The sequence below is a fragment of the Scophthalmus maximus genome, chromosome 4, assembly GCF_022379125.1.
Source record: "Scophthalmus maximus strain ysfricsl-2021 chromosome 4, ASM2237912v1, whole genome shotgun sequence".
Taxonomy (NCBI): Eukaryota; Metazoa; Chordata; class Actinopteri; order Pleuronectiformes; family Scophthalmidae; genus Scophthalmus; species Scophthalmus maximus.
Window position 1 is genome coordinate 9,858,323 of NC_061518.1, and position 26,503 is coordinate 9,884,825.

General features: G+C 46.7%; 1 protein-coding gene and 1 long non-coding RNA gene across 11 annotated transcripts in view; one reads left to right on the forward strand and one right to left on the reverse strand.

The window, feature by feature from the left end:
• cbfa2t3 (CBFA2/RUNX1 partner transcriptional co-repressor 3) overlaps positions 1–24,162 on the reverse strand; it is a 41,570-nt gene extending 17,408 nt beyond the window's left edge. For 4 of the 8 annotated variants that reach the window (XM_035627869.2, XM_035627862.2, XM_035627865.2 and 1 more), the window contains exons 1-2: positions 23,366–23,574; positions 878–1,033 (exon numbers count right to left, since the gene is read on the reverse strand). In XM_035627869.2, coding sequence (XP_035483762.1) covers positions 878–1,033; positions 23,366–23,567 — 358 coding nt within the window. In that variant the 5' untranslated portion in view covers positions 23,568–23,574. Of the gene's footprint in view, positions 1–877; positions 1,034–4,128; positions 4,220–14,899; positions 16,110–21,744; positions 21,856–23,365; positions 23,642–24,020 lie in introns of those variants that run through there. The other 4 variants (XM_035627861.2, XM_035627867.2, XM_035627866.2 and 1 more) reach the window with 4 other exon arrangements.
• On the forward strand, positions 22,029–24,587 carry LOC118302056. Of its 3 annotated transcripts, none has more exons than XR_007030559.1 (3): positions 22,029–22,623; positions 23,167–23,302; positions 23,383–24,587. It is a non-coding gene; the product is annotated as an uncharacterized LOC118302056 (long non-coding RNA). The 3 variants fall into 3 exon arrangements; XR_007030558.1 differs by having other exon boundaries at positions 22,031–22,627; XR_007030557.1 differs by having other exon boundaries at positions 22,029–23,302.
• Positions 24,588–26,503: the final 1,916 nt, after the last annotated feature.

Consider the following 26,503-nt stretch of genomic DNA (forward strand, 5'->3'; position numbering starts at 1 on the left):
ATCATCCTTGGGATCAAGGGCAAATAAATGCAACACTAGCCCATGTAGTGTGTCAGTGTATGTATGTCTGTGTGTGTGTGTGTGTGTGTGTGCGTGTGTGTGTATGTGTGTGTGTGTGTGTGTGTGTGTGTGTGTATGTATGTGTGTGTGTGTGCGTGTGTGTGTGTGTGTGTGTGTGTGTGTGAGTGTGTGTGTGTGTGTGTGTGTGTGTGTGTGTGTGTGTGTGTGTGCGTGCGCGTGTGCGTGCAGTTGCCTGCAGTGACACACACCTGACACACAAGTGACTTCAACACTTGTGCACCAGAACAGGGAAGAAACACATATTTGGAATTTCCCTTCATATAAAGCGTCGTGACAGTTGACCTCAGTGGGACAAATGGCGGTGTAATCCACTGTAGACGGCCTCCGAGGTGTTGCAAATTATTTCAGATTGATGGGTGGATGGATGTATTCTAATATGTAAGCATGTTTTAAAAGCAGTGAATTACGAGGATTAGATCAAATGTGACGTAGAATTCAACTTTCAGACAAAATTCAGAACAGATTTAACAGTTTTGGAGTCAGAGTGACAGAGGGACAGGGAATGGCATGCAAAAAAGTTGCATTCTGAATCAAACAGCAGACATTGCGAAAACAGTATATCATATGCGCATTAACACCTAGGATGACTACCTGCCGACATGAGGTATCAACACAGAAGGATCATCTTCAGGTCAAAGAAAACAGATTTCACACCACGTAAGGTAAATAACTGAAAAATCATAATAGTTTATGGTGAAGAACTTTGACTTTACCGCAGATGATACTGATATTAAATACACCCACATTTCACTGTTTAAACCCGTTGTTTATAGTCAAAGGTAGGAAGGATCCTTACTTGATTTACTGGTGGTGGGGGTGAATGAAGCGCTGCGATTGGTTGCTTGGCTGACAGCCGGGGGTGGTGGAGGCATGGTGGGTGGGGTGGACCTGGGCTGGGTTTTCACATCCGCAGGTGAATCTGGCATTGTTCCAACCTTCTGCACTCTGCTACCTGAGATATGAAGAGAGGGAAAAGAAAGAGAAAACCATGAAGATGGAGCTCCAGCGTGAACAAAAGAAGAAAAAAAAAATCATACTTTCAAAGTGGAAACAGCTGGTTAAGGAGCAGAGCACTGACATTTTCACCTGGGAACCATCGATTGTTTCCCCCTAAACCAAAAGCAGCCCCATAAAAAAGAACCAAAACAAATCAATGCAGGGAGTGGAAATGAATCCAAACTTGTATTGTGTTGGAGATTCATGGGCCTGGGAGACATACAGTAACACCTGCTCACTCGTTCAGCTGCTGCTGACTGAAATCCCCTCCTTCTCTTGCCTCTCTCTCTCTCTCTCTCTCTCTCTCTCACTACTTCACACACACACACACACACACACACACACACACTCCATGTAGCTCTGACATCCCAATCAGTGCAGCCTTCCCTATAACTTCCAACCCCCAAACACACACACACACACACATACTCACACGCTCACACACACGCACACACACTCCTCCCCGCCTGTCCCCTCTCGTCCCCCGAGTTCAGACAGCCGGCTTGACAGCCAGTGACAAGTGCAGCTGGATCTGCTGCTGTCTGTCACTGTGGACTGGCTTTCGGCAGAGCTCCGTCCTGCTACGAGAGGCCTCCTGTCCTCTGCCAGACACCCTGCCAGGACCAAACAAGGCAAGGCCGGGCTCCGTGTCGCGAAGGGAACGGATGGTACAGCGAGGGACACGAGAAGAAAACACGACACAGGGTGGATGTGCCAGAGCCACGAGCATGTGTAATGACCATTGCCTTACAACCTTTTTTTTTTGTGGCAGAGGGCCTCATGCGCTCTGCACATGGTGCGTCTTGCACAAACCGCATTCACTTAAGACACAATCTAAATACTGTACATACAACACATGAGCAGCAGGTACGTTATTTGGTGATGTATCTGCGGAGTGTTGACTCTCTCTCTGTCTATGAGTCCGACTGCCGTTGCAGCTGCCGGAATTATATCCCTCTGCAATGTCAACCTGAGCCGAGAGAGGTGTGATGACTTTCGCAGCCTGTGAGAAGAAAGCGTTTACGCATCTGTACATGTGTAGCAGGGAGAGCACGGAGCGCCATGAGTGTGCACTGTGCAATGAAAAACAATGAAATCAATATGCAGCCCGGTTCATATGTCAGAACAGAGCAGAACCGTTTCTGTCGAGCACGTCGCACCTCTATCACTGTATGTAGCGAACAAACATAATGAAAGGAGAAGAGCAGAGGCCCCTCTTTTAAAGTCTAGCAGGGCAGATATAAACCACACTGTAGAATTTATGTGGCATTCATTGATAATAATTTTGAAGCATCCTCTCACTCCTTTCCGTTATCTCTTAATGCATCACGAGAGGAAAGAAAATTTCAAACGCCTCACACATGCAGAACATGAAATTCCACTTAGTAGCCGCGTGATAATCTCTTATACTTAAAAAGTAGACAAACTACCGACACCGCTCTTGAATTCCCACTTTAGCTTTTACCCTGGGTTGAAATCTCGTTTACAGCTGCAGCGTTTTCACATTGTAGTACCTAACGTACAGCATGAAATCACTGCCACGTGACGCGTTTTTTTCATTTCACGTCTCCCGCAAGCCGACTATAAATCCAGTGTTTTCTTCCGCAGCATATTTAGCCGATTTCTTGGAGCTCGCGTCGGAGCGTTCAACAGCTGGTGTCTGTATTTAAAGAGTGCCACTCTGGAGTGTGCTGTACGAGGGCCATTGACACAGTGATCCTCAGAACACGAGGGGCACTCAGCCGCTTGCCCCGAGCCAGACGCTCTGAACACAAACACACAAGGTTGTAAGATAGAGGCAGACGGTGCTGGCTGGTATAAATAGATGCAGCCGTTTCTCTTCTGAAGAACTTTTAACACACATGCAAGCTCCACATGTGACTGAGTTGATCGGCTGCTTCCTGCGGGGACTGGAGGCAGTCACACGTTTCACGTAGACCTCCTCTTTGGTTCGAAATTGACTGTGTGAAAGTGTGTCCTGTAGGATGTCCATACCGTGGACATCTGAACAAATAATCCTGACAAGCGAGTACATCTCCAGAATGTGGCTTAGTCCGTTTGTCCCCTGAAGCTACAAGCTTTACTCAAATGAACTAGAGCTGGACCCACTTGTGATCAAAAGATCAGGAGGGTGACATCCAGTTAAAATGCTTTCGTGACTTTCTCTCACTATAACTAACTATTTTTGTCACTTCTTTGAGAGGAGATGAGTGGGATCGCCCTGTCTGTCTGTCTGTCTGCCTGCCTGCCTGCCTGTGTCTGTCTGTCTGTCTGTCTGTCTGCCTGCCTGCCTGTGTCTGTCTGTCTGTCTGTCTGTCTGTCTGTCTGCCCTGCCTGTCTGTCTGTCTGTCTGTCTGTCTGTCTGTCTGCCTGCCCTGTCTGTCTGTCTGTCTGTCTGTCTGCCTGCCCTGTCTGTCTGTCTGTCTGCCCTGTCTGTCTGTCTGTCTGTCTGTCTGCCTGCCCTGTCTGTCTGTCTGTCTGTCTGCCTGCCCTGTCTGTCTGTCTGTCTGCCCTGTCTGTCTGCCTGTCTGTCTGTCTGTCTGCCCTGTCTGTCAGTCTGTCTGTCTGTCTGTCTGTCTGTCTGTCTGTCTGCCCTGTCTGCCTGCCTGCTCCCACTGTGGGATTATAGACAGCTGTTTAATCTGACCGGCTACAGGGACAGGGCACACACCACGCTCTGATTTTCACTTTTAATACATGGTCTGCAACCCCATCTGTGGCCATCTGTCCTCCGATTGTGTTTTGTGCCGAAGGACAACACACACACACACACACACACACACACGCCAAAAGAAGGATCAAAAAAAAAGAAAAAGGCAGACTGGTGCACCGGTGAAAGTCGACCTATGTGGTTAAGGTTCGGCTCTGGACCAAGCTGCTCTATTTCACCCCCAACAGGTTTTTTATCTGAGTGTCTGAAAGGAGGCACTTTGCGATCGATACAGCTGAGAGTGGAGCTGCTCAGGATACAGAGATGTTGCTGCCGGTCCCAAACACTCGCTATAGAATATTTGGCTGAAAATAGAACAATAGGATACAATCGTCACCTACCTCTCTGCCGCTGACTGTCCCTGTTTCTCTGGCTCTCTGAACAGCTGTATGTCGGCACGTTTGACGTAATCGGGGCTAAAGGATTGCTCACCAAGAGAAACAGTCTGCCGTCTGAGTTCTAAAAATGTTCTCCGTCTTACACACTCCCCTTGTGCAATGATGAAACAACATGCAAAACAATTCACTGTGAGACGCACAAAACCATAGACCCTGTACTGTACGCCTGCACACACTCGTGGTTTGTCTAACTTTCCACAACCATCTTGGGGTCACATTATAGATTTAAATATATATATGCCTTCTTTGAAACCTATTCAAAGACACAAAGATACACACCCACAAAGATATATCCTCATATATGGACGAGCCATTGGAAGACATTTCAGATGCTGGTCGCACGTGTTGGTCTCAGTTCACACAGAGACATATGTCCGTGCGTTGCAGATGTGTGTGTGTGTGTGTGTGTACATGTGAACGTGTGGTTTGCGCTTCCCCTGGAAATACAGCTGCAACTTATTAGCCTCAGCTAACCACCGAAGAGCAGTCCCCTTAAATCCCCCCCTGTCTATTCAATCTTGCGTACTCCACAGAGACTCTTCTCAGTGACCACATAGCCCTAAAACTCTCCCTCTGTCTCTCGCTCCTCACATCCCTCCCGCGCTCCCTCCCTCCCTCTCACTGTAATTCCCCCAGTCTCCAGGAATGCTGTTGTTTTTAATTTCTCCCAGCTGCTCTGGCTGGCTGCCCAGCCTCCTGCCTTCCCACATCTGTTCCCTATCAGGCCGCTGAGGAGTCCACACAAACAGAGACTCAGCCTCTGCCCCCCCCCCCACCACCCCCACCCCCCTCCCCCCAGCCCCGCACCAGGCCTTCATAACAAAACATGGGGATTGCAGGCCTGTGCCTCGGACCAAAGACTTTAGGGATACAGCACCGACAGCACCCTCCAATCTACCAAGCCCAAATCCCATTCAATAGAAAAAGACAGATAACATCTGTAGCATTAGACCAATATATCGCCTTCCTGTGACCTAGTTCTGCAAAAAAAAAAAAAAATTCTGTTTGTCAACTTGCTCTATATTTTTGACAAATGCCTTGTTATCAGTTTGAGGGCTGAACTGTGTCACAGGTAAGATGGGGATGTGTGTGTGTGTGTGTGTATGTGTGTATGTGTGTGTCAGCACACTGCCTGCTTCTGCAGACAGATCCCAGACTCCACTTCATCTTAAACTGATTTAGAGCTCAGAGGCTTTAAAGCCTTCACTAATGACAGGGTGGGAGACAGGCCTGTGCAGTGCATGCACACAAACACACACACACACACACACACACACACACACATATTTAGAAACACTGATGCATGCACACATGACCGCAACTTTGCAGAATGCATACGTTGCGGACACAAACATATTTTATTTTTCCCTGCATTACTTGAGAATCTCTGTGATAGTACACATGCAGCGCCGGCTGAACAAACATGTCGAACAAAAAACAAACGAGTGGGGGGGGGGGGGGCATTATGTCTTTGATCAGATTACCCATAAATCACCACTTTCTAAGTCAAATGATTCAAGGTTTTCTTTTAAACGGTCAACCTGGCAAGAAAAGCAAAGATAACTTGAGGACAAGCAGGGGGTGAGGATGGATTGGACAATTTATCCGGGGCCAGAGGTGCTAAGGGTAGAGGAGTTGTATTTCTGCCTCTCTGAGCTGCAGGGATCCTGTCATACAGTGCTTATATCTGTGAAAGCTGTTATTGATGTAATTGTATTGAAGTTCCAGCGACCATCTGTTCTCCTTTGGGAGGGCCTGGCTCCTCTCGTCGGCAGTGAAGTGGTTATGTGCAGCATATCACTGCTGCCGACGTGCTCACAGAGAAAAAACTTCCTTTTCAGCTTTTCCCAACGGCTGCTAATAAAATCCAGATGCTAGACTGGAGCCGACTTTGCCTGGCTCCTTCACACTCCCCTCTCTTTCTCTCCTCCCTCTCCATCTTCTGCCCAGCCACCTCTCTTCTCTTAGTGCCTCGTCTCCCCCCCCCCCGTCCTTCCACGTTGCTAATCATTCATTCTGGTCTTTTCATCTACCATCTCATCCCTTCGCTTCCTCCCTCCTCCGCCATCCACCCGCTGCTGCCTCTCTCGCTCCAGCTACCAACCCAGAGCCATTCCTAAATAAAGGAAAGTATTTGTGACATTCTGCTGAGGCGGGCCGTGCCAAGAACAACTCCCTGGCTGGCCAGAGACATCTGGAGTGTGTTAGGGCTGCATTGGGCACTGGTACCAACACTGGCTATCCCACCACACATGCACGCACACAGAAAATGGTCACACATACTAGACCATTAGGACTCACCTACAAGCTGAACTGCATACAGTTTCACAAAGCTTGATTGTTTTCATCTCGTATTTACTGGCGCCCACCAGACAGCCCAGCAGCTGTGGGCACAAAGTCTCCGATGCACTTCTAACTGTATGGTTTACATCTCTGCTCAGAATTCGATAGAATATGCATAGTTTGCAATGCGCAATTGCGCATGTGTATGCATGTGGACCACAATTGAGTAAATGCATGTGTACGGTCCTTCTGCGTGAATCCTTGTGTGTGTGTGTGTGTGTGTGGCTCCAGGGTCTCTGTGTGAGAGGAGTTGAACACCTGAACATCAATAACTGTCATGTGGGCCACCTGGGACCCCACAGCCAGCTTGCACCATGGGCACACAGCCATCACCAGCACAGCTGCCACCGAGTGGAGGAGGGGGGCAGAGATGGCGGGAGGAAGTAGGAGACAAGAAAGAGACACACATACGAGGAAGTGACTGTGCATGTACATCTGGGAGCGGGCCAACGCGAGACCGAAACGCAGACGAGACCCGAGCAGAGAGAAGGATTTACATGTAGCTTCTGCTCGGCTTGATAACTCTACTTTGTTCCCACTCATCGACAACGTCTTCCCCTCATCCTGTCAGCTGTGTGCCTAATTTTGCCAGCTGAGAGCTCAGCCTCGGGCCGCCTCGGTCCTACATCAGTCAGACCTTCTCTCAGATGAGCTCTGTCATGACATAATTCATCTTAACATCCAGTACACTCCTCCTGATACACTGGCATGGCTGCACAAACCTATTGCCAAACTTGAGCCCCGAGCTTGACCTGAGACATGAAAATGTAATTTTTGTTTTATTTCATTTACTAACTTAAAGGTAGGTAATGCATCGCACAGGCTATGCGCTCGGTCTCCCTCCCGCTTCAAACTGAGCACTGTGTATGTTCCTGCAACACATGGCATGCATGGCTGCAGATAACAGAGAGAACGAGTAAGATGAATCTCAAAATGAATTACATGTGAAATTCAGAGTTTTGCTGTGAGATAAGTAAAGCATGACAGATCCCATCAAAAAGATCTGGTTTGGGGTCTGGTATAGCAGGACATGAGTGAATCTCATCAAGAAATTATACTGGGTCACATGCAGTTCCTACTTTCTGACCTTCACTACGTTATATATTTTTTATTGCCACAGGATGTTCACAGTGCACTTACATAAACAGGCTCCCCGATCCAAACACCTGCAGCCTCACCCAGCACCAATTAGCTCATCAGGCTTTTAATTACTCTGTTAATTGCATACAGGCAGCATGAAGGGCAGCCCGGGAATAGGGCATGGGGGGGGGCCCTCCAGAGGACCCCTGCCTGACAAACAAAGAGGGCCACAACAGAGAGGCTCTGGAGGATGGGAGGAGACGCTAAGCAGGAGACAAAACGTCCAAGTGCCTCATCGGCACCAAGTGATATCACTTCCTGTTGTGATCAGTTGGCCACGAGGGCCGAGACCGTGGACTGAGTGGCGAGCGAGGCCGGGGGAAAGTCACAGAGTCATAGAAAAACACAGAAGAAAGACTCACGTGCACATCGGTGCGCAGCTACACTACATCTGGATTAGCCGATATTGGTCACAGGAGGGCGGGGGGGTGGGTCGGGATGGGGTGGGGGTGGAGGGGGCTGGTGAGAGGAACAAGCGTGGGAATGTCCCACTGTTGGGTTTTGGCGCATGTGTGTGCGGCTCATTGTGCTTGTGGGAGAGTTGGGCCGGAGTCTCCGCAGTGTGACCTGTCTGTCGTAGAGCTCTGCGATAACACAAACATCCTCTTGACCGTGCACAGTCTGGACGCACACGCGTGCAAACAGGGCCGCGAGGCAGCGAGACGCGAGGAACTCTGAACTCGCTCTCTCCCGATTGTTATTCGGCGTCTGGCGAACGTCTCCGTCTATTGATCCTTCGGTGTATCAATCTGGCCGCCTGTCTGGCTCACCCCATCGTGGCAGATGTCCTCCCTTCGTTTCTTCCAGGAGCAGTGTTTGAGGAGGTGTATCCAGGAAACAGTGGCCGGCGCTCACTTCCTGTGTGACAGGTGTGCGATGGAGGCCTGACAGCTGCTGTCCTGCTCTCTCTCTCTTTCCCCTCTCTGTATCCCTCTCTCCTGTTTCTTCCTCTTTCCAGCCAGCTGCAGCAGAGAGCAGCTCTGTTTGTTCTTACGTCACCGCTGCTGCCTGCTGATTTATGGAGCACAAAAGACTTAGATTTGACCCTGGCAACACACACACACACACACACACGCACGCACACACACCAAGGCAACTGCACCGTCTCAGTCCTTCCTCCCCATGAAACCCAAATCTTTGCATGTGTCTTTGTGTTAAGCAGAACGTGTGAATTGTCGCCGTCTATTTTTCTTCTTTTGTACTTTGTGCGCCGTAAAAAAAACCCGACACTGATCTGTCACTTACTGCAAAGATAGGGAAAACAAACAGCAGATTAGTCACTCTCCTACTTGATGTCATGTATTTCATTTCCTTCAGTGTTAAACGTCTGCTCTGTCACTATGGAGCTGTCAGTGCTGACAAAACTGTCTGTAGCCTGAACTGCTCCGCAGCCTGCCAGCACTCCTCGTACCTCTTCGTTTGGCCCGCAGGCACAGTAACAACAGCTCGACATTAGACAGACATGGGTAGGGGTGTTCAGCATTATCCTGCAGGACCCCGTAGGTTTCACACATACGCACACATTGACATGTGAGCACACAAACCACTGGTGAGAAGAGGGGAAGGGAAGGGGGGGGGGGGGGGGGGGATTCATGTGACAGGTCAGAGTGAAGCTTTGACAGTTTCTCCATTTAGCCTTCAGCCAGCTCGTGCTGGAAGCCGACGAAATAAATACCTGCTACTCCTCTGGGACGCGAGCGGACTGTGGGACGCCGCCACGACAACAAGAGCGACCGGGAGGAGAAAGAGAGTGACCGCGGGGCCGATAACGCGCTGATTACTTGCAGCTAATTGGCAAATTAAGCCAACCCGCTGGCATGTCATGGTCAGAGTCACAGGACAACAAGAAGCGATGAAATAAAGTGATTTGTTTATAATGTTATCGTGAAGTGTTAGGGAAAACGTAGTAAATTTCCACTGAATATGTTAGTTTATTTAATGTCTTTAAAAAGAAAACCTACACTTAATGTTCATGGTTTTAGTAATGAGAATTTTCTTTCAGCGCAAAGACAAAGTTTTTGAGAACGTTGCCACTAAATTAAAATTCAACTACATTTCTATAATTCATAATGAACAAAGACCGAAAGGACATAACTTTGATAACATTGCACACAATCATGGTCAGACCGTCTTCGACAGTTTACTTGTGTGATGTGTCAGTGAGGCTATGCTCTGACATTCTGTAGTGGCAGGGACGAAATAAATTAAATGCACTTCTTTTTTTTGGTCTCCACCGCAATCAATGCTCCAATTGCTTTAATAAATTCTGCTGGTGACTGCAGCACTCAAAACTACAGTCCTCACACACTGCGATCGGAAGATTCAAATGGATACATCACAAACCTGAGATCCATATTAAAAGGTTGTATCTGTCCAATGTATTTACAAGAATAAATGGACCCCAACATAATCAGTCTCCTTTTCTATCGGAAAGAGCTTAAATGATAACTAAGAGGGCAGGGCATATTACATACTAATGTGATGATTGATCTCTCTCTCTCTCTCTCTCTCTCTCTCTATATATATATATATATAAATATATATATGAGGACACACTTGAAAGACAGACATCAAAAGCAGCCCCCACACCCTGCTAAGGCAACCTGGTGACTTTAAATACCAGGTTACGAGTCCCTCCTCTCGATGACCTGTGCTCATCCACAACATGTCTGACCGTCCTCTCTCTCTGCATTTCAAACACCCTGTCCCGAGAAGCTAAGGTAAAGTTGGTCTGCGTGTGTGTGTGTGTGTGTGTGTGTGTGTGTGTGTGTGTGTGTGTGTGTGTGCGTGGGTGTGTCTGAGCAGAGAGAGACACAGAGGCAGAGGAAGGAAGGCTGGAGCCAAGATTAAGGTCTGCACAACTAACTGGTAACACGACCGCACTCACTGGCTCAGTCTCCCATTTGAAAAAGAGACGGAACCATCTGTGTGGCACAGGATCTGTTTCCAGGAGATAACGGTTTTTTTTTTATTTCACAAATACTGTACAGAGAGAGCGAGACAGAGAGAGAGAGAGAGAGAGAGAGAGAGAGAGAGAGAGAGGCAGAGTTGTGAATGTGAGCAACGCGCCTTCCTTCCCAAATCTCGGCCTAATGCTCTTCTCCTGCAGAACTTCCCCAGACATCCAGAGAGGACTGCTTTTGGAGTGGAGGCCTTAATAACTTCGGTCTGTGTTCCTCTGTGCGTGTTTACTCCCCGCCTGTGATAAGGGCCTCGGCGTAGGGCAGAAGGAAAGGGAGGGATTCATTATATCAGGTAGCCGCGGCAATATGAACTCTGCTGGCCCGTCCGTTTGACTTGATTAAACCAGAGCTCAGCGCTACTGTAGATTAGTCCAGCTGTTTCCTGTGTCTGACGCTGATGTGAGCACACTTCCTACCATGAACAAGAGCGGGTGAGAGGTTGAGAAGGTGCCACGGGGAGAATGGGACGTGGAGGAGGAGAGGGTCGAAAAGAGGTCAGAGGTCCGGGGGCGAGGGCGGTGAGGGAAGGAGAGCAGGAGGTGAAATAGGCACAAGACAAGGAAGGGAGGAGGAGGAAGGGTTTTTTTTTTTCCCCTGGTTCGAGCTGTCAAAGATTAGAATATAGTGCACGTGTGAATTCTCTGATGTTGTGACATTTGTATTCATTCCATTGTACCCGTGGGTGCGCTGTAAATGCGTCTCCCTTTTGAAATGTGTAATTGAGGGTGCAATTTGTCAGCGCTGTATGTTGAAGCAATTTAAGGAGAGTGAAGAGTCAAATGGGGAAATCGTTTTTGGTTTTTTTGGAAATTCTCAACCATAATGGTGTGTTTTCATCTCTGACTGTCACAGATAAGGTAACTGGAAGATATCAGCTGTGTCACATGCATGGAAATCTGCAGAAAAGACGGCTGATAAACCTAGTGGACGCAAAACAGTGTTGTGAGTCATGCTGAATAAAATGGTAAATGTGTGTGTGTGTGTGTGTGTGTGTGTGTGTGTGTGTGTGTGCGCGTGCGTGTACCGCATGTTATTCTTGGGAATCTTTGTGGATATGTGCACATGTAGGGAAGAGAATTAGGAAAAGAGGGATAGGGTGATATTTCACACACACACATTTGGGGTTTTAGTTGGCCTCCACCCTCTGCTCTGCTCTGCTCTGCTCCCACGCTGTGGCGTCAGCAGGGCCAGCCATCCAGCGAGTGTGTTTCTCATTCCATCAGATGTTGGGAAGCAGTTCGCTCCTCTGCTCTAGTCTCTGACATTCTCCATCTCCCCAGAGAGGCTGGCCAGCCTTGTCGCAGTAATGTCAAACACATGTGGAACAGACCAGGGCAGAGCAGCACAACACACACACACACACACACACACACACAGGATGGGGGACAGAGCAAGAGGCAGTCAAAACTCACACTATATATATATATATATATAATTTATTTTTTTTCAGCGCCGTTCAAGTCACTTCATCACTTGCTTTTATATATTTTCACAAAAACACACGGATCTCATTAAAGTCACTGTAACCCAACAATAAGCTGACTGTGTCTCAGCTGTCAGCGACGATGCTGCACAAGACAAACTGCTGTTAATTTGTCAGGCTGAAAACTTTGCCTTCTGTAAATACCGAAGAACTAACGAAAGTCAGACAACCGCCATAACTCTCGGTAACACTTCCCCGTTTGCTCATTAAAAACCATCACAGTTTAGTTCTTCTCCATTTACTTTCACCAAAGTTACCAAGAATTGTGGGCTTCCACTCGCTTCTGCAGTTTTTCTCCCACTGTTTCTTTCCTGCTAAACACATTAAACGGGGGGGGGGGGCTTTCCCCTCTTATTTTGAAACAGCCTTTATCAATTGGAAGCTAATGTTCTCACCCTGGAGGCAAGGCTGTGTGAACGCAACGCGGCTTATCTGAGGAGCACAGAGCCCCCTTCTTGAGTGACAACCTGGGTCGCAAATAAATTATTTGGATTACATGAACGTAAAACAACCCAATGCAATATTTACATGTCAGACCTTCGCACAAATGAACCTTGTTTTTAATTAATTTGGTCTATTTCTTCGCAACAAGTACATGTGCAACACAGGATGAGATGTTTGCGAGTAACTATTGCTCCTTTTCAAGGGATCACATGATATCATTTATAACACCAAATATCTGTCTGTTGACTTAGAGCAATGCCAGGCACACACACACACACACACACACACACACACAGGCCTGATGTGATTTGGCTTGTGACAACCGCTTGGCTTGTCTTGTTTGTGATGGCCCAGGTGTCTGTGTTGTGCTGACCACCTGACTGACTCGCTGTGCGCCCGCAGCTCCCGCCCACCTGAGGCCATCTGCTCCGCTCATTAATGAAGAGGCAGCCAGTTTCACCTGCACAGCCCACATTGAGTCCACGATAATCACCACAAACACACACACACACACACACACACACACACACACACACACACACACACACACACACACACACACTCAAACAGTAAACACATGAGCTGATCCTTTAACATGGAGTCACAGTATAATGACTCTGTTCACCTGATGTCCCACATCTGATATGCAACCAACTGATAACGTATCTGGTTAATGTTGGAACATGCAAGAGTACAAAAAAAAAACATTGTGCGTCTGATGCCTTGACTTAACTAGCAGCAAAGATTCCGGAAATAATAAAACAAGAAAAACAGATTTGAATCTCCGCTGCCCTGCGGCTTTGCAAGATGATTCTGATACTTCAGACGGTTTATCTAGATTATTATGATGTCGGGTGGTATGTTCTTCTCTTCTGTACAAACAGAAAAAGACACCCAACCTATGCACTTGCGGTAGATGGGAAGAGAATAAACACGTGGCAGCCTGGGGGTCATAATGAATGGCCCTGCCTTTTAGGAGAGCTACTTAATGATGAGGTGGGGGGGACAGAGCCGGGCCCGGCCGGGCCGAGCAAAGGGGTGGCCTTTGGTGCCCGCTTGGTGGTGATGGAGGTCTAATGTGCGGTGAGGCTGGGTGTCTGCACTGCGGTTTCACCTCTGCAACCCCCCTCATCCATTGTTCAAGACTATTATCAGCTGTTCAATTATTCAGGTGATATTTACCAGGGCCAATTATACGGGGCCGCGTCCTGCAGAGAAAATGGCCTGAGTGTTTTACTGTTGCACTCACAGGCGGAAGAGTGCGCTGCTGAGGCTGTTCAAGTGGAGGTTGAAGCCCTTGGATGGACGCGCTTCTTCTCAGAGGGAGTGTCCCCCGTGCACAGTCACAGTGGTTGATGTAAATCAAACATTGTGATATCAGATGTTTTTTTTCCTCATCACTTTTGAGTTGTGTTCATTTCAACCGCAGTATGTCTGTGAAGAAGCGTCTTCGCAGACGGAAGGAATACAACATGCACCCTGCACCCACCAGGGATCGGCCTCCAGGGTTTCTCGTTGCTTTGTTTCACAAACGTGGACGTTGGAGCGTCCACACTGCTGCTGTATCATAGTGTGTGGAGTCCGTTCTGAGGCGCCACGAGTTCAGCTCGAGGTAAACGTCTACGTTTATCCCCCCTCACACCCCCATAACCTCCGTCCAGTCCAGGTGGACACCAAGTTCACAGGGACCAAAGATTTTGTGTCATCACTTTGTCTCAGCATCACTTTGATGTGCGGCTCAGGCCGATGGGCAACTCACACCCCCCAAGTCTCTCTCTCTCTCTCTCTCTCTCTCCCCAGTCCACCACAACTCAACTCCATTAAAGTAAAGTAACAGAAAAAAGTAGATTAAGTGCGAATATTAACGAAGACGACGACAACAATGCTGCTGCCACAGTTTCCAGTATTTGTCCACATGCCTCCATTTTCTACATCTAAGTTAGAAGCATCAATTAAAGAGTAAAAAAAAAAAAATTGCTCTATTACTTAAGAGGAAACACAAACTGAACACTCATCATCTAAAGGGTGAAATTAAAGTGGATGAAGTTATGCACAGAAAAAGAAGAAGAAGAAGAAAGAAGGAGCAGATGCAACAGTAGCCAGGTCTGTCTTCACCTTCCCATTAACCCTCTGCCCTCAGAGCTCCAAGCACAATGTTTGGTCAAAATGTGAGTTTCAGCTTGAGATTATTTCAGCAGTTTAACCCCTTCGATATGAAAAAAACGAATCCATTGTCAAAAATATTACGAGGAAGGACTATTGCCCTTGTTAAAAGCCCTCAATGCATTTAAAAAACCATTCACACCGACAGATCAAATGACTTTGGTCCAGTTCTACTCACTTTGTGAAGGTCGAGGTCAAGCTGAGGTAACTGTAGGTGATAATCCACAGCAGCCAGTCTCTGGAACAGCCTTTATATCGTCTCAATCCTCATTGTTTGGGGGGAAAGGGGGGATAAAGCCTTTGCTAAGTTATGGGGAAAACTATTCAAGTGTTATTCCCTTTTTTTATATATTGATATGCTGGAGAGGCAGAAGCCACAGCTGACACAGAAGAAAATTGTTTATCTTTCCTTTGGAAGTTCAAAAGGGCTCTGGACTCTCCAGGTTTTAATAACTGATGAGGTATTTCTCTTCTCGGTTATATCGAAAGAGGCAGAAAAAAGAGCGAAATCAAAGCCAGTTCGGGCTCGGGGCTCCTTCAAAACATTGGTGTCTTTGGTTTTGCAGTCTCGTGTTTTGGATTGTTGTTGTGATGACGGAGATGTGAAATAAAAAAAAAAAAATAGAATCACAACTTGTCCCAGTCGTGTAAATCCGCTCTCTTGCTCATTTTAACCATCCTGGGTACAGACGAAATAAGAGGAAAGCAGAATTTAAAAAAAAAATACAAAAAAGCAGTGTCAGCTGGAAAATAAATTGTTCGTTTTTTTTGAACGCAGACGAAACTATTAACCGGTTTATGATTCGTCCACAAATCCTGCCAGGTCCCGTGTACGACACCGCGCAGACGGATCAGGACGCGGAGCGCTCGTGCGTCTTTATTCCGCCCGTGGCAACTTTAACACCCGTCTCCGTTAGTTCACAGCTCGGCCACAGTCCGTGTGTCGGGGACGAGTCCGAACACATCCGACGAGATCGAAATGAGTCTCCTTTATCAATGAATAAACCCCCACAGGTCTGTGGACAGGTCTTCTCTTGCCACCACGCTTCTGGTCCTTATCCTCCTCCGACGACGACGACGACGCGCCGATCCTCCGCCGATCCTCCGCCGATCCTCGTCTTCACACTTCAGATGGTGTTTTTTAAAAAAAAGGAAAAATCAACAACCACTCACTTTCTTTCAAAAAAGGAAATCACAATCAGCTGAGACGGGGGGAAAAGAAGGAGAAGTGGAAGTGGATTCACGATTCTTGGGGGTTTTTTCGGACTAGTTTTGTTTTCACTGATGAGTGAGTGGAGCTGGCGGTCCCACCGTGCGCAGTAACCACGGCTCTCTCCTCCTCCTCCTCTCTCTCTGTCCTCGCTGTAGCCTTCTGTCTGCGTTTAAACACCATCTGGAGCTCCCTCTCCCTCTCTCCCTCTCTCTCTCTCCCTCCCCCTCTCTCTCTCTCTCTCCCTCTCCCTCCCCCCCTCTCTCTCTCTATCTCCCTCTCTCTCTCTCTCTCCCTCTCCCTCCCCCTCTCTCTCTCTCTCTCGGGTACCATCAGAGGCAGGAGCTGGCAGTCATCCTTACCAAATTGATGAAGATCCCAATTCAAAAAGGCACAAATCCCCACATTCATACACACTATTATTATATATCATTATCATCATATACTATATTATTATTATGAAGCCATTTGAGGCTAAACGCACTTATTCTCTATATCAGAGAAAGATACCTGCCTGAGAACTAATAATTTGTTATATTTGGTTACACTTGGCAAAAAAAAAAAAATTCTCCTATGAAATGCATTTCAAAAACGTCCCATGTTCATGATATAAACTCTGCAAATGTACGTTTTTGCAATGTGTCTAATTTTACCCCGTCCACTAAGTTCAGATACCGAAACCAGTCGAATCAAAAAGCAAAGATCTCCCTGAAATGTAACAGTCTTACAGTCAGTCCCGTCGTCTGCCCACGGGGGGCGCTGTTTCCTCATATCAGGGCGACGAGGACAACAGGGGGAGGGCACAATGGAAGCACCATTAGACTGCAGGCTCTATTTACTTTATTTAACACGTGAACAAAACAACAACAACGAAAAAACAATACAACGGCAATAATTAATGGAAAATAATGTCTCAATGTGAACGCTCACCAGTAAATAGCTTGTAAAATGTATGAAGTTGTCTTTGTCTCATGTGGAGCGATGTGGAGATAGATATGAATAGATGAAAGACAGCATTTGTCCTGTAAATTAGTAGTGCTGTCATCACAATAATTATTACAATTTTTTTAATCGCCCTGTACGTTTTATATGATGGTTATGGATGTTTTGATTATACTGAAGCCCAGTGTTTTCCCTCTGTGCACATTATATTTACAATGATTTCTTCAACAATTAATCCGTCAATATTTTTTTGTCTAATTAATGAATATTTTAATCTATAAAATGCCAGGATAGAGGCGAGAGGGAGCAGTCATCCAGACGCGAAAGGTGTTAAAATTAACAATGTTATGAAAGCAGAAGACGGGAAATAAAGTGATTGTTTTTGAAACAATGAGTTGCTTTTAAGAATTGTTGTAGGTTAAATTTGGGTCAATCAATTAGTGAATTCATGTATTTGGGGATTTCTGCTCCATCACAGAGGAAATATAGACTTTTGGCTGACTTTGGTGCAGTCCAGTGATGTTTATTAATGTCCATCACTACCAAACAGTAAGGTATACAAGAGGCAGATTTAAATACACAGACACAAACACACACACACACACACACACACACACAGAGAGAGAGAGAGAGAGAGAGAGAGAGAGAGAGAGAGAGACAGGTACATCTGCTTCATCTATAGTGAGAATGCTCCACCTGTCCACACTGGTCTGTTGGTCCCCCTGCCCCACCCACCTGCCCTCTTTCTCCCTCTGGCGGACACACACACACACACACACACACACACACACACACACACATGCACACACGCACGCACACATAACCATGGAGGGGGACAGAAGACAAAGCTGACACCGTCCTGACCCCTCCTGTGTCTACAGAACAAACAGAACCAGCTTGTAAAGTACACACAGACAGCTGCTCCGCCCCGACTCCAGTCCCCACAGCCTCGCCAGCCTCGAACACAAGCGCGGCCTTCTTATGGAGCTGCGAGGACCTTTAAAAGATTTTTTTTTTAAATGCTCCTGCACTGATTAAATAATGTGAACAGTCGATCAAACGGGGGAAACCCCCGGTTCGCTTTCGTTGGAACGTAAGAGATTCCTGCATCATGGCCCATGGGAGGGAATGACTTCGCGTAACTTAGGGTCCCGAGCCAGAGCTTTTGCTGAAAGCTCAATATGTCAATTGAATATAAAGCTGCTGGTGCTGTAAACATGGTCACACACACAAACACAGGCGCACAGACGCACAGTGAAATACACCAACTTTACATACATAAACAGCTGCACAGGCCATTACAGACTGGGTCTATCAGAAGCAGGGTGTGTAGTGTAGCATGGTGGAAGTACAGTTGTCAAGGAGATGGATGGAGTGTTAATGAAATTCACTCTCTATATTTCTTTTTCTCTCTTTCAGAGTTATTGCCCTAGGTGGGTCCATGTGTATGTGTGTGTGTGTGTGTGTGTCTCCTTAGGATCTTACTGTAGGTGGCTCACTTGCAGAATACTGACAAGGGAATAGGTGTGTGTGTGTGTGTGTGTGTGTGTGTGTGTGTGTGTGTGTGTGTCTCCTAAGGATCTTACTGTAAGTTGCTCACTTGCAGAATACTGAAAAGGGAAGAGGTGTGCGAGTATGTGTGTGTCTGTGTGTCTGTGTGTGTGTGTGTGTGTGTGTGTGTGTGTGTGTGTGTGTGTGGCCTTGAGTGACAGAGAGGTTGGCGAAGGGGGTTGCATCCAAAGAAAGGACTCCTGTCAAGGTGACAGCTCCAAGATTGACAGGATGCTATTCTCCTCGGGAATAGCGTCAGTCAACCTGTCAGCCTCCCTGTACGACAGCCTCTCACTCCTCTTAATTTGGCCTTTTGTTGAGCGGTCACTGGGTTAGCGCTGACACTCCATGTGGCCGGCCTGATAAACTGCACAATGAAACGCACACACACAAGGTGGGAGCGCGCCTCGATGAACTCTCTGTGCCATAATACTGCGACTGGAAGTCCCTTTGATGGCATTAATGACGAAAACAGCTTTGTCTCCTCTTTCTTTCACTCCTCTATCTCTCTGTCGGCTCCCATGGTCAGCTCACCAACACACACACCCCCCACCCTGCACCGGACTCTATTATGTTGACAGCATCTCCTGGACGGTTGAGCACTCTCTGAGGTACGAGAACTGCGTTTGGTCATTGTGCTGGTATGGAAATGAATATTTCTGTGTGTGTGCATGTCAGAGTCAAAGCCAGAGAGAAAGTTTGCAGCATTTCCTCCACAGACACACACACACACACACACACACACACACACACACACACACACACATAATGTAAATCCTTTCCTATAGTGGCAGTCACAGGCTCGTGTGTTGAAAGGAGATAAGGCCGTGAGCCGAGTGAAAGGAATGCTAGACCCATTGTGTTCATGCGCTCTTCTCAATTCTCCTATCCTCTTCTCTCCTCCCGCTCCTGCACATTGAACAGACAGCACTCTCGCGGACTTGCCATTAAATACGCCAGTATAGTTAAGAAAGGGCAAAGAGAACATCCCACTCAGTCAAAACATTAAAAAAAATAGAAACTGAGTTGTGTGTTGATGCTGATTGAAGCGCTGATCGAAATGTTGAGAAATTTCCCTTTTTCTTCGAGTGCATCCTCCCTGAGTGCGGGGATTTGATATTTAAACACTGTTTTGTTCTGTGTTCGTGCTCAATAGGCTTTTGTTCTCCCAGTTTACGTTAACATCTTTAATGTGTGTACTGTAAGTCCTCAAGCTGGGCCATTATGTTATGAAAGAGGATGAGACAGAGACAGAGAGAGAGAGAGAGACTTTCTCTTATGTGGCGTGGTGTAACGGATCATTGACCCACCCACTCAAGCACGCACGTCGGAATGCTGCTTTTTACAAATTGCACCCATAGACCCGCTGACATTTTGTTTGCAATTGAGCAGCAAAGTGCAAGTTGTTCGAATCATCCAGACATGATGGGAATTCAAAATTCAATTCATGTTTCTTTGGAAAGAACAACGTCCCTTGAAATACTTGACTGCCACCGAGCTGCTGTAATAAAAGCACTACACAATGCATTGCTATAGTATGTCTGGCTATGTTTCATTCCATGCACTTTTCAAAGTACGAGCCATTGCAATGCCTTAACACAATTTAACTTTTTTTTTTTTACATATGCTTAAGGGTTTGAACTTCAGAAACAACAAGAACAAATTGGTATCAACAGCATGAGTCCATGGACCCAAACTGTTAGGTCTGTGATGGTGGTGATGATGGTGTGGTGAATGTTTTCATCACACACTTTGGGCCCTTTAATACCGATCAATCATCGTTTGAATGCCACAGCCTATCTGAGCATCATTGCTGACCGTGTGCATCCCTTTGTGGCCTCGGTTCTCCATCTTCTAATGGCTTCTTCCACAGTGATAATGCAGCACAGCACAAAGCAAAAGTCATCTCAAACTGATTCAGTGAACACAACGACCTGTCAGTGTGGCCTCCCGAGTCATCAGATCGGAATCCAATAAAAAAAAAACAGGAAATTCACAGCCTGAAGCTGGGAAAAAAATCATGTCAACGTGGAGCAGAATTTTTAAGGAGCATTCTCCAACATCAAGAGCAAAGAGAAGAACAACCGGGCGTTAGAAGGGTGTTTGTAATAAAGTGCCCGCTGAATGTAGACAATGACGAGTGTTTGCATTCATGTAGTTACAGATTATTCCTCTCCTTTGTCCAGTGTGAGTAAGAGCAGTGAAAACAGAGTCACACAGCTGAGCGAGAGAAGAGCAAGCTGAACAGAGGAGGAAGTTGCACCTGATTACATCAAGTGTTGACACAAGAACAGGATATGCAGCCAGAGCACGGAGGGAAATGGACAGTAAAAAGTCCGCAGTACACAGGTGAATACGTCGCCACGCATCCACATGAGAAAGTCACTGCTCTTTGTGTGTGTGCGTGCGTGTGTGTTTGTGTGTGCACTGTGAGACAGTTGGTGGTGCTGGCATTGGAGATAGTGAGTAGGGGGAGATGAGGCACTGTATCAAGTTGTGAACATCTGTTCCTCATAGAAACCACAAAGCTGGTGCTGAGGAAATACAGAGGATAACTGCTCTCTCTCCCTCTCTCTCTCTCTCTCTCTCTCTCTCACACACACACACACACACACACACACACACACACACACACACACACACACACCTATCATCACCACCTTGCCTGTCCTCCCACACATGCCCTTCACATTTTTTTTTCCATTTACTATTTACTCTGTACTTCTCTCTCTCTCTTCTTGCATTATCATCATCATCATCTTGTATCTGTGCCAAAAGATGCAGTGACGTAATCATTAAGCAATGCATCTTTAAAAAAAATAAATAGAAGAGACCATTTCGAAATTACAGAAAGGTTTTAAAATATAATTGCTAAACAAGTCGAACTTTTGTAACGTCGGCGATGACATTGTTCAGCATCTTAACAGCTGAGATGTGGTGACATGGCAGAAAATTGCAAGATAAATCATTTTTGAGGAAGGAGATAAAAAAAGGTGAACTCATGTGCTAACTCTGAAACTGCTGTGTGTGCAATAAACTACAGTAAGTATGGGAATTACTTAAACCTCTCATTCACAACAGATTTGCATGATTGCGAAACCTTACCAAAGTGTCAAAAGCACAATCGAGATCGGTAACGCCACAAAGTAAAGGACTCATGTAGTTATATTAAAGTTATTGCTGGTGTCATGCCTCTTTTTGTGGGAGAGGGCTGTAAAGCATAGCCTATTCATAGCTATAGAGGATTAGGATTGGCAAAAAATTATGAAGTGTATGATAGAGCAGACATGAGCCGAGGCTTTGTTCGGGATTCACTGCACCTTTTCCATCAAAGTCCCTTGATTTAGTCCTTGCTCCTTTTTCTTTCCTCTCTCCATCTTTCTCATTGCCTTCCTTCCTCTATCTGGGCCTGCTGTGAGGATATGCCAGCGCTGGGTGGCTGTTACTTATTTCCTTATTGTAGAGTGTCTCTGTGTGTCTATGTGTGTGTGTGTGTGTGTGTGTGTGTGTGTGTGTGTGTGTGTGTGTGTGCTGTGTGCGGCTGATAAGACCCAGGGAGAAGAGCCAGCGTGCCGACATATTCTTGCCACCGTGGTTATCGCCAGTCGCAGCTGTGCCTGAGCTCTGCGACATCTGCTCCCTCACAGGAAGCCTATGCTGCAGCTCACAACACCTCGCACACACACACACACACACACACACACACACACACAAACACACGCACGCACGTGCACAGACACATTCACACAACTACTGCTCCTTAATACAGTGTAAACATATTTCTGGACTATACATGCCCCTCTCTCTCTCTCTCTCTCTCTCTCTCTCTCTCTCTCTCTCTCTCTCTCTCTCACACACACACACACACACACACACACACAACTACATCTACATCAGGTGAACTACTTAAGACAAAGTGCAGTGTTTACATTTCACAATGACACATTTTGATTTCTTTAGTTTATGCAGCTGTGTGTGTGTGTGTGTGTGTGTGTGTGTGTGTGGGTGTGTGTGTGTGTGTGTGTGTGTGTGTGTGTGTGTGTGTGTGTGAGACGAACGGTCTGGAGCACCGACACCAGAGTTCTACTGGGTTTTTATCAGAGAATTACAGGGAGGATGCTTATGACTAAGCCTAATTATAGAGGCCTTATCACTTCAACGTTCACAAAGCTCATTACAGCCGAGAGACGGCGGGCGCTGTAGGTAATTCACTACGTTGGGTATTAGTCCTCGCTCTGGCTTACAGTTTCTACATATTTAAAGTCTATAAAATTAGGGCCTTTAATGTCTGCTTCTTAATGCATCTCTCTCCTCGAACACTGCTGCTGATTTAAGTGAAGGTTTTCATTTTCACCTAAAGGCAATACTTCAGTGTTTTCAGCGCTTTAAGAATCAATTACCTTTTTTTGTTCCTTTGCTTTCTGTTTTCCTGGATGTCTTTCAAATATCCCTCATCCATCTGCAAAAAGCGTCTTTTTTTTCCTTTTAAGTAGTTTTCCCAGTTATTCGCTGTGATGCACCCGCATGGCCTGCATGTGTACCATGAGGCTACTGGAGCAGAACAGTGAAACTATAGTTCTGTGCCCCACAGCTGAATGGGGAAGCCCAGAGGAAGATACCCTTTACAGTGCCACTGTAAAGATTTTACTTGGTGGCCAATTTGATCCCAATGTAGTGATTCTGCCTGTTTAATGTAAAAGAAAGTTCTGTCCATGTATGTAATAATTCTGGATATACAACAGGTCTACTAGCGAGATGAAAGGACCCCACGTTGCCCTTACAGCATGCGGCGCAAGTCAACACAAACTGATTATCCGTCAATCACTCCAACTTAATGAGCAGACCCGACAGCTGCGGGACCCTCCATCACTCGTCAAGGTAACACACTGCCAGAAGATTTTTTTTTCGTAGATCGGGTCCTTTAGGACAGCAAGCTCTTACCTTCCCCACATCTGTAGCGGCTGCTGGGTGCCAGTTTGGGATCGAGGCTTCCACGCTGGAGTCGGTGGCCAGTGTGTTTGTCCCTCAGCTCGCGGTGGTTGATCAGTGTGACCGTGGGCACGCGCGGGGCAAACGCTGAGGCAGGAGTCTCACCTCTCAGGTCAACATTCTTCCGACGCTCCAAGTGGATCTCCGCAGACATGTTCCAACTTTCAAATCGCCACTGCCAAGATCTCAACTTTCCCTTTTTCCTTGGCCTTCACTCCGTGTGAAGAACTGTGGTGCGGCAAAAATACAGACACACAAGACAGTGAGTGCCAGAAACTGCTCAAATATTTAGAGAAGTGTTCGGCTCAATATTCTCTGTCATGAAGCGTGTTTAAGGTTTCCCATGTTTTCCTAATATCTTTCAGCAACTTAGCCTTTGAGACACTGTATGACCCACTGAGCTGCCAAGCAAGGACAAGGACGCTCCAAGTAGCGAAAGAGGAGAAACAGCCAATCGCTTGATTCCTCTTCTTCCTTTCATGTCCTCATCAAAGACATTGATTGCTCCATTATTCCTGGAATCCTCTGGTTGTTTGTCTCTGGTTGTTTGTCTGCATGCAACCGTGCATTAGTAAAATGCATGATAGTTGTATATGTCAATACCCACAACTGATCATCTTTGTCTTCAGTTAGAAGTAGGTTTTGAGGTCTCCTTTAGGTGAACTCTGCTGCCTTTTCTTTTTGTCCTTTTCTTCCTCCCTCGGCAGCTCCTCTCTCCTTTCTAGTAGAGTGTGTGTGAGGCGACCATGTGTGCATAAGTGTGTCTCTGTGGCAGGTCAGCTTCGCCTCGTGGCTCTGGCTGAGGCGCTGCGCTCTCGTCTGAACCCTCCTCCTGCCCTGCCTGCCACCGCAGCACCAAAAGAGAAGTGTGTGTTTGTGTGTCACAGTTTGTGTGCGTTTCAGCGTGTTGCAGGGCTGCAGCCCCTGGGGAGGCCCGGCAGCAGCGTTGGCCGTGGTGATAGCAGCAGGCAGCGGGACCCGGGCCTCTTCTGTCAGGAACCAGCTGTGTCTGCGGCCAGCAGCCACTCCTTCCCCGCCTGCATCCTCCATCCTGAGTGAACCCCCACTTCTCTCTTTCCCAGGATACGTTGCTTCTGTGCACCTTGCCCAGTGGGCATAATAACACACTTTTTCTTTGATTCATACCAAAATAAAACAATCCTCCTCATTTGTTCATCAGGGTTTGTGTGCATACTTTGTCTTTCCAATTGTCTTTCCAACTGTTAAACTTTTTTTTTTAATCAGATCTTCTTCATTGGCATGCATTTTGTTTTTTTACTTTGAATTCAATCCAATTTTTTGGGATGCACGATTGTTCACCTGAGCCATGGGTATCATGGTTTAATGTAAACGAACAGCTTGTTAGCTTGATAAATGACCGACTTCCGTCACCAGCTGCCTTGGCTCTCAGCCATTTTGTGTTGGACAGGTAGCTTTGTGAAACCTTGTTTAATCCAAACAACCTATGGGTTTAATATGGCGGGAATGATGGGAGGTGAGAGCTGCTCGATCAAAAGATAGAAACTCAAAACTGCTTTGTAGAAGAGTTCACAAGCTGCATATCACTGCACAGACGTTCATTCGCCTCACCGTGTTGGTGACGGGAAGCAATCGCCAATGAATGGGGGGGGGGGGGGAACATATGCTGAAACATTGTTGTCACACATTGGCATCAAAGATTCAAAATAAACTTTACAAAGTCCGGACAGCTGAGAGTGGCTCTCATGTGAAACTCTAGCTACATTGTAACCACCAGCTCCTTGACCTCTGACCCCCCCAGGACTCATTAACCCCTAAATCAGACGGAAGGGCCTGTGTGTGTGGGTGTGACACTCCTGACTGCCACACAAACACGCACGCACGCACGCGCACACACATTTTTGTTGGTGCAAGTGGTGTGCTGATGACAGAAGTGAGAGGGGATGTGAGCACACAGATGTGCCAAGTGGCTGGCTGAAACCAACACACAGATGGTCATCAGCAGAGGGGAAGTGAGAGAAACTCATGTTGCTTTCTCTGTCTTTGGTCGCGGGAGGGAGAGAGAGAGAGAGAGAGAGAGAGAGAGAGAGAGAGAGAGAGAGAGAGAGATATTTCTACAAGCACACAGTGCACACAATATGAGCGGAATTTATTTCATGAAAGATTTGCATTCCCAGATATAGGCATGGAGTCTTCTTGATTTCAGTGGAAGAGTCTTGTAACTATATACAGTAATCAGCACACTGAAACTGAAAACTTTTGAACGTCATGAGAACATATCAGGTGGGAGGGCAGGAAGGACGGAAAGTTTTAACCTCACATGATGGGATGGTGTAAACTGACAGGAATTTGTCTGCAGTTTTAAAATTATTCAATAATTGTGGGAAGAAAGATTAAAAAAAAGGAACAGAAAGAGCAAAGAGTTCTTGCAAAAGTGACGAGACTGAACACATGCTAAGATTTAAAAAAATATTTGTTCTCTTGAACCCCACATCACATGACATGAAGCCGACGATCTTATGAGAGTTAATAAACCCTTGGTAAATTGACATGGTAATGTAGTTGATGATGATGATGATTATGATGATGTAATGAGAGGTTATATGCATAGGTATAAACCAGTAACAGGCTAAAAACGGATGATCAGCAATCATCATATATAAACTTGATCTTATCACATTTACATCAAATTCAATTCCCACATGGCAAAAAGCCAGGAGGTCTTTGTGCGCCTGTTTTTGTCTATGTACTCCAACCTGCTCTCTGCGTGCACATGCGAACACACACAGGATTTTTCTCTGTGTTACCTGTTATAGAAGCCTTTGCTCCTTTGCCCCTCTCCCCTCAGATGCTGGCAGGTATAAAATGAGTTTTTGGGGGAGAGAGAGATAATGATTCCCCCATAATCACCAGAGGCCAGCTCTGGTTCTGGCAGGTGCTATCACAGTAGCGACCCAGTGGTGCCTTCTCCCCAGAGATAAGGTCATGGGGATGATGGGAGGGAGGAGGGGTGGAGGGTGGGAGGAGCAGGGGAGGAGAGGAGAGGAGAGCAGGGCAGGGGGGGGGGGGGGGGATGTGCGTTGCAGGCGAGCCGCGAGCCTCGCCTTATCT